This window comes from Octopus bimaculoides, chromosome 9 (assembly GCF_001194135.2).
Source record: "Octopus bimaculoides isolate UCB-OBI-ISO-001 chromosome 9, ASM119413v2, whole genome shotgun sequence".
Taxonomy (NCBI): Eukaryota; Metazoa; Mollusca; class Cephalopoda; order Octopoda; family Octopodidae; genus Octopus; species Octopus bimaculoides.
The window spans coordinates 64227410-64235744 of NC_068989.1; the positions used below are offsets into that span (position 1 = coordinate 64227410).

The window sequence follows — 8335 nt, forward strand, 5'->3', positions numbered from 1 at the left end:
TATATAAGTGTATATATGTGTGTATTTGTGTCTTTGTTTGTCCCCCCACCATCGCTAGACAACCGATGCTGGTGTGTTTACGTCCCCGATAGAATATGTACTAGGCTTACAAAGAATAAGTTCTGGGGGCGATTTGTTCGACTAAATGCGGTGCTCCAGCATGGCTACAGTCAAATGACTGAAAGAAATAAAAGAATAAAAAAGAATAAAAGACAATTATTATTATTACTATTATTATTTTTATTATCTTTTATTTTTCGTTTGATTGGGTTTCAACCAGAGGCCTAAGGCACGTATATTTTAGATGGAGAAAAACTTCCTGAGAAGGTGAGCCGTTGATGTCAGCACAATTGTTTTGGCACTTGTAGATTTTTGGTTTCCCTGGAATTTGGTCAAAACGATTTGTCGGTTCCTTCCTTGATCATTTCCAGAGCGCCCACAACAACAGGGAAACTTCTGGTTTTTGATAACCCTGTCCTGAATATCTTAAGGTTCTTGTATTTCGATAGTTTTTCAATTTCTTTTGCTGAGATGTTTCTATCAGTTGATACCGTTATATAAATCAACAGGAATGTCTCTTTTTCTTTTGTCTTATATCTTTGATGACGATTTCTGGCTTGTTAGCTTTTCTTTGCATGTCAGTATGTATCCCATAATTCCATAGGATAGTAACATTCACTCTCTCAGTGACTGGCTGTGGTTGGTAGTCATACCAGTTCTTAGAGTGTGGGATATCAGAATGATGGCATATGCTCCAGTGCAAGTATTGGCCAACTCGATCATGCATGGTTTTAGGGGCAAGGAATCAACAACCGGCAACAATATGGTCGATGCTCTCAAGTTTATCCTTGCAGAGTCTGTACTCTGTATCTGCCCCATTGTGCAAATTAGCTTGATAGTTCCGCGTGAAGAGACTCTGATCTTGTACCGCTAAGATAAATCCTTGTTTCGGCTTTCAAACCGATGCTCTGCAGCACATTGATGGATTCTTCTCATATCTACATCAGCTCCCCAGCTCGTTTAGAATATTGCCAATGGATTTTCTTGCTACAGTCACGACATTCCCTTGAAACTTTCTTACACTTTTTTGTTGCTTTAGTGTGTGGTACGTCCTCATTATCATTATTATGATCAGGGAGGTTAAGTTTTCGTCTGTATTTATAAGCCTCCTTTGAGACTGAGTGCAGTTCCTTACCCTGTTTGTGTTGTCTTACCAGCTGTATCATCCAGTCGGTGTTACTTTGGAAGTACATTTGAAGTCCTATTGTGGTTGTTTTATAGGACGTTTCAAGTTGGATTAGGCCTCTACCGCCTTTTTGTGGAAGTAGATCCTGTTGGCGTCTGATTTTGATTTATGCATCCTGTTTAATGTCAACAGTTTCTTGGATTTTATGTCCATAGTTTGGAGTTCATTCAAATTCCAATTAATGATATTAAGGCTATACTGGACAACTGGTACTGCCAGAGAGTTAAAAGCTTCAATTCTATTCTGGCAGTTCAGCTCAGTGTTCAGGACCATGCTGATATATCTTGATCCCAAGATATTTATAAAAGCCTTCTTGATCCATATCCTTGATAGTTGTATCATTATTAAGTTGGGTTGAGGAATTAGCTATCAGTTTACCACGTTTTAATGTAGTTTTTACACACTTAACTAAGCCAAATTCCATATTGATGTCATCAATTTTTTTTTTTTTAGTTACCAGTAGCATTTTCAGATTCTTGTCATATAATTTCAGATCATCCATGTAGAATAAGTGTGAGATGATCTTATCAAGCGTTTTGTATCTGTAATTTGTTCTGTTCAACTCGTGATACAAGAGAAATGGGGAAAGGCAGAAGAGAAGAGGGGAGATGGAATTGCTACGATCTATTTTGGTACTCTTTCAGACACTCAAACTGTTTTCGTGATTGAGAAACAATTTCGTCTTCCACATTATCATATTATGTCGCAGTAAACCTTGTATATATTTAGTGATTTTCAGATCTAGCTATATAGGACGCTGTCGAATGCTTTACGAGAGTGAATCTGTGCTGTACTAAGGTTTCGTTTTTTCGATGAGCAATTTTCGAATATCATACGATTTATTAATAGCTGGTCTTTGTAGCCGTATGAGTTTGTTTTGCATACTTTTTGTTCAAGAGAAAGGATGTTGTTTTGGTCGAGTAATTGGTACATCCATTCGGTGAGAATGGATGTAAGCATTTTATACATAGTTGTCAAACAAATGATCGGCCTGTTGTTTTTTGAGTTTTTGTTTCGTTCATATTAGGGAGTAGGTATGTTATCCCTAATGTGAACCATCTTCGAGTCTTTTCAGGGTTTCTGATGATGGCAAAGAAACATTCCATTGACTGACGGTGTAATGAAGAGACTTATTAAGTCAGCGGTTTGGGATTTTATCATGTTCAGACTTCCAATTATGAGCTTTAAGTAGAGTTAGTTCCTGCATAGTAATATCCTCCTATTCCTGTTCTTCATTCTCAACCATTCTTTCTTCTTCTCTCCCTACCTAGTCTGCTTCCTTATTAAATTCCCTTCCAGCTCTCCATATGCTATTCCAGAATGTCACTACTATCTTTCATATCAGGTGAGTCTTTTACTGAGAACGACGGTTTCCCTAACTCTGTAGAATTTCTTAGCATCAGTTTTAAATATCTTATTTTATCAATACAATTTGTTTCTCTTTTCATATCTGTGCAAGCGGTAGGCCTTAACCTGAACCTTTTGTTTACCATCTCTTTTGCTCTTCGGACTTCATTCGTGTTTATCAGATTGTACATTCGCTTCATCTTTCTAGCCATTCTCGTCTTTACATTACCTCCTTTGGAGAATTCGTCTAAGATCGATAATACCCATCGGAAGCTCTGAATTTCCTTATTTATGAGTTCTTTCCATCTTGGCGGTTCGTGTTCTTTTCTTGTTTGTTTGTTTTTTTTGTTTGTTTTTTTTTAGGAAGCTTTTCTTTCATCTTGACGCCTATTTTCTTTGTGGCAACAATAGATGTTGGGTATATAAAATGGGTTAATGAAATTAAATTTGTCTCAGTTTCAGGGTGAAGCTGCTTCATGGCATAATCATATATTTTGACTGTACAGCGATTTGATTTGGTGTTCTGAAACTTTGGTAATTGATCTCGTTCGTTTCTAGATGTTTAGAAATACCGAACTCTCTCAAAATATCGTTTTTTTTTGGGGGGGGGTCTTTTTGCCTCAAGTATCTTCTCTCTGGTGACTTCAGCGAATGCGTTAGCCATTGCAGCTTCAGGCTCATTCCTACTTTCTGCAACCTCAGTTTCAGCTCGTTAACTACTACTTCAGAGTATTATTATTACTATTATTATTATTATTATTATTATTATTATTATTATTATTATTATTATTACTACTACTACTACTACTACTACTACTACTACTACTACTACTACTACTACTATTATTATTATTATTATTATTATTATTATTATAGACAGGCACACACGCACACACATACATGCATACATACATACATATATACATACATACATACATACATACATACATACATACATACATACATACGTACATACATACATGCGTGTGCGTATAGTCATATGTGTTGAGTGTATTCGTGTGTGCGTGTATGCAAATTAGAAACTCTTGGGCGCAGCCTATTTGGCACCGTTCATCTGCCACCACCCATTTGGACTCAAAATATGAATATGCATATGTTTCTTATTAACATTTAGCAGAAGTAACTGAGTGACTCAAGGTCCGAGAGTTTCGTGTGTTGGAACCTTTATTCACTCTGTTACTTCTGCTTACATATATATATTTGAGTGTGAACGTGTGACCGTATGTGTGTGCTTAAAGTGCACTTACATGTTCTCCGATAAGAAATTAAATATCCCATTCTTATCTTTTCAAATCCTCTTTATTTTTCATTCGTAATTTTTTCTTGGTTTTCTCTTTTCGGAGGTGGACCAACAGATTCTTTCGAATTTTATTTCTTTATAGTTTATTTGTTTGTTTTGATTTGTTTTAACTTTGCAATAAGTCTCTGAGAGGAAAATGTTGAGAAATTCCTTAATTTCTAAAAGCATCGCAACCAAATCAATATATCAACTACAAAATTCCAATATAAAATTTTATATTGAATTTTAGTCTTTCTGTATCTGTAACCTGGAATTTCATAGGAGGTAATACAAGGGAACTGACTTAATAAAAGTCAAAACATCGGTGTTATAATGATCTGGTGATGTTGTAAGATGTTATACAAAGTGATGCATGCTGTTAGTACATTCTGTCTCCGTAGATAAATTTACACCGCACGGCCGATCTTTCTACAACTTTACCAATAAAGCTATATTGTCATTTTGATCGTACATATTCTGTAGCTTAGTTTAATCAATTCTTGTGGATGTAATCAAATAACTTTTATAAGCCTTTTATTGTGTCTATGTAAATGGTGAGATGACAGAATCGTTGGAAGTATCGGAAAGAAAGTCTTGCGATATTTCTTCTGACTCTTTACGTTCCGGATTCAAATTCGGCCGATATCAACCTTACATTTCCTCCCTCCGAGGTCAATACTTGATTGGTACTTCATTTTATCAACTCCGAAGGGATGAAAGGCAAAGTTGAACTCAGTGAAATTTGAAATCAAAACATAAAGGGCCAGCAAAACATACTGCGAGGCATTTTGTCTAACGTTCTAATGATTCTTACTACCCACTACCTTGCTGCTGCTGCTGCTGCTACTACTACTACTACTACTGATGAAAATAATAAAAATGGTTTCTGTTTTAGGTACAAAACCAACAATTCTGATAAGAGCGTGTTAGTCGATTACATTGATCCTTGTACAATTATTACCAAAATAGTTATTAGTTATTTCTTTTTGCGTTCTGAGTTCAACCCACGTTGCAGTCAACTTTATCTTTTATCTGAGGTGGATAAAATAATTTTGCAAGCCTTCTTTCACACAAAAAAAATTACAGTATGGAGCATTTTGCTGAACGAACTAAAGCCTTGTTGCATTTTATCCACAAAGCAAGAATCAGCTTTCCACAATCCATCACAGAAGCACGCAAGAGGAGGAGAGGAAGAGTAACTTACTATACTTTGCCAACGGCATTAGGATTTTCCCTCTTGCATCTAAGAAAGATTTGGAGACAGCCCTATCAAATGTTTAAGTTAAATCTCTTTTATTGAGAGGAGGATGGCGTGTGGCACTGTATGTGTGATATTTAAAACAAATGATGGACTAAAGGGTAAAGCTAAATTATCCGAGACACACCTACCCATAAATTAGTGCCAGACAGTTTGAGAAGAAGACACAAGTATTACCGTCAGAGACTCGGTAACAACAGCAGCCAGTAGTTTAGTCACTTTAGGAGCACAATGTGGATAAGGAGTCAATGGCGACAACTTTTGGGGATATGTGGTCGAGTTGGTCACCATGGACATACAAGTCCTTGTGACCTCACAAGATCACAAAATGATAGCAAACCTTTGTTCTGTAGAAGGCGTTGAGCAACAAACCTTAAAACTTGGTATTCCAGAAAAGGGCCTAGCTGCTACACATGTCGCAATAAAATCCATTTCAGGGTTTCATGCACGGAAAGCAACAGCAAGAACAAAAGCAACAACGAGTGTAACTCAATGATGATGGGCAGTTTTAAGGCGACACCAGGCACAATTCTGGAGACGTCGAAAACTTCCATGCGCTCATTATTAAGTGCGATTTATGAGACCCACAGAACACACACAAAACTTTAGCCATTAAATTTACTGTTCTTAACAAAATGTAACATTGTGTTAGTAATTGTTGGCACTCCGTCGCTTACGACGTCGAGGGTTCCAGTTGATCCGATCAACGGAACGGCCTGCTCGTGAAATTAACGTGCAAGTGGCTGAGCACTCCACAGACACGTGTACCCTTAACGTAGTTCTCGGGGATATTCAGCGTGACACAGTGTGACAAGGCTGACCCTTTGAATTACAGGCACAACAGAAGCAGGAAGTAAGAGTGAGAGAAAGTTGTGGTGAAAGAGTACAGCAGGGTTCGCCACCATCCCCTGCCGGAGCCTTGTGGAGCTTCAGGTGTTTTCGCTCAATAAACACTCACAACGCCCGGTCTGGGAATCGAAACCGTGATCCTATGACCGCGAGTCCGCTGCTCTAACCACTGGGCCACTGCGCTTCCACAACATTGTGTTAATGGTGTATCTAAAACAAAATCTGTATTAGAAACGTATGCTTATTAAGCTTATCAATTTTTGTTTGTTTGTTTGTTTTTTTGTTTTGGGGTTGTTATTTTTTTCTTCTTTTTTATTTGCTTTTTTGTGAGAAATACTTTGAGCTTGATTGTAAATTCCCTTAAATTGCGCCCAGTAATATCATCGAGAAAATGTATAAACGTCACACCGATTAATTTCCCTATTACTTTTTTAAAAGATATAAAGAATTTATGCATAGTTTGAGAAAAAATCTAACGACTTGAGAATTAATGCATAGTTTGGAAAGAAATAACGACAGTTTAAAAAAAAAATTAACGAGGTTTTTTTCTGCTTTCTAATTTCAGAACGATGTTTCCGATAATATCGAGTTACGGGACCTGCGACTATCCCCTATCTTGGGCATCCGAAACACGCAAAACTTCAACATAGATGTCGAAGAAAACTCTAATACATCTCCAAGTATACACCTGGGTTCATCGATGCCGAGAGCTGCAGTTAGTCGAAGTTACATTGGCAACAATTTAATACGTCGCAAGTCAGCCTCTGGCGCCTTACCTAGACGCCGGAAGCTTTTCACTCACTTCCGCCAAAAGGCGAAAAATATCAAAGCCAAAATACCCAGAGTGCAAGATGTAAACACCATTGACAAATACGCCAGACTTATGTTTCCGTTATTGTTTATAATATTCAATGTGTCCTACTGGGCATTCTACTTAATGCAATGACTATTACACACACGACACAAACTAAATACACACATATTCTTCACCTATTTGTTCTTCAAATTTACAACCTTAAGCGCTACTTGAACCAAATTCATCCCCAATATATCACTACTTTATATTAACACTAACACTACAATTTATCAGACAGTTTTTTTGTTGCGGCTACAGATGTTTTACAATGATTATATTTGGAATTCGTTCTTCTTCAAACATTTCATCCTGGCTGTCTAAAATTTGATTTTCTCTCAACTTATTCCGGTATAGTATTATTCTTTGATTCTCTTTGTTTTTTTTCACACAACACTACGACTCTCTCTCCCTCTCTCTCTCTCCTGTCTTCTGTATACATATATGGAAACATATATGTATGTAGGCATGTATATATATATATATATATATATATATATATATATATATATATATATATATATACATGTGTGTATATGCATATAATTATTCTCTCTATCTATTTCTTCCTCTCTCCACACAGCTCGTTGCAAACTAGCTTAAACTCCCATGATTCAATATCTGTTCGTCTAAATCATTTCCGCCCACACCATCGTCTTCCAGTTTTAGCTGATTATATAATATTTCCATTGATAACTTAATTGCAAAGCATTTCTTAACTCGTTCTTTGATCTTGTTTTCTACGGATATTAGAATAGTTCCGACGTTTAGAAGAAATTTTACTAATGTGTATCGATAATGTGCTTTGATTGTCTCAATGATAATAATAATGCATTGAATCACGAAGAGTTTTTAGTCTATATTCTATTATATGTGTGTGTGTATGCATATACGTGGGTGTATGTGTATATGTCTGTGTGTGTGCCTCTCTCTCTCTCTCTCTCTTTATATATATATATGTATTTATATATTTATACATATATATACACACACATATATATATATACATATATACATGCATACATATATGCATGCATGCATATGTGTGCATATATACATATGTATGTATACCAATTTATAGATGTAAATATAACAACACACACACACACACATATATATATATATATAAGAAATAGTGGTACAACAAGGTGCCAGTTTTTGCTGGAAATAGCAGTCTATCGAGGTCGACTTTGCTTTCATTCCCTTGAGGTCGATAAATTAAGTGCCAGTTGCGTACTGGGGTCGATTTCAGGCCTTGTGCCAAAAATTTCACGTCTTGTGCCAATAGTAGAAAGATCATCATCATTATTATTATTATTATTATTATTATTATTATTATTATTATTATCATCATCATCATCATCATCATCAAAACGGCGATCTGGCAACATCGTTAGCACGCCAGACAAAGTACCTCGCAGCATTTCTCCTGGCTTTACATTCTGAGTCCAAATTCCGCCGAGGTCAAGCTTGCCTTTCATC

At 36.4% G+C, this 8335-nt stretch overlaps 1 protein-coding gene across 1 annotated transcript in view; it reads left to right on the forward strand.

The window, feature by feature from the left end:
• LOC106872511 (gamma-aminobutyric acid receptor subunit beta) overlaps positions 1 to 8335 on the forward strand; it is a 413986-nt gene that overhangs the window by 403848 nt on the left and 1803 nt on the right. Inside the window, exon 9 of the mRNA XM_052970715.1 lies at positions 6566 to 7204. Coding sequence (XP_052826675.1) covers positions 6566 to 6946 — 381 coding nt within the window. The 3' untranslated portion in view covers positions 6947 to 7204. The remainder of the gene's footprint in view (positions 1 to 6565; positions 7205 to 8335) is intronic.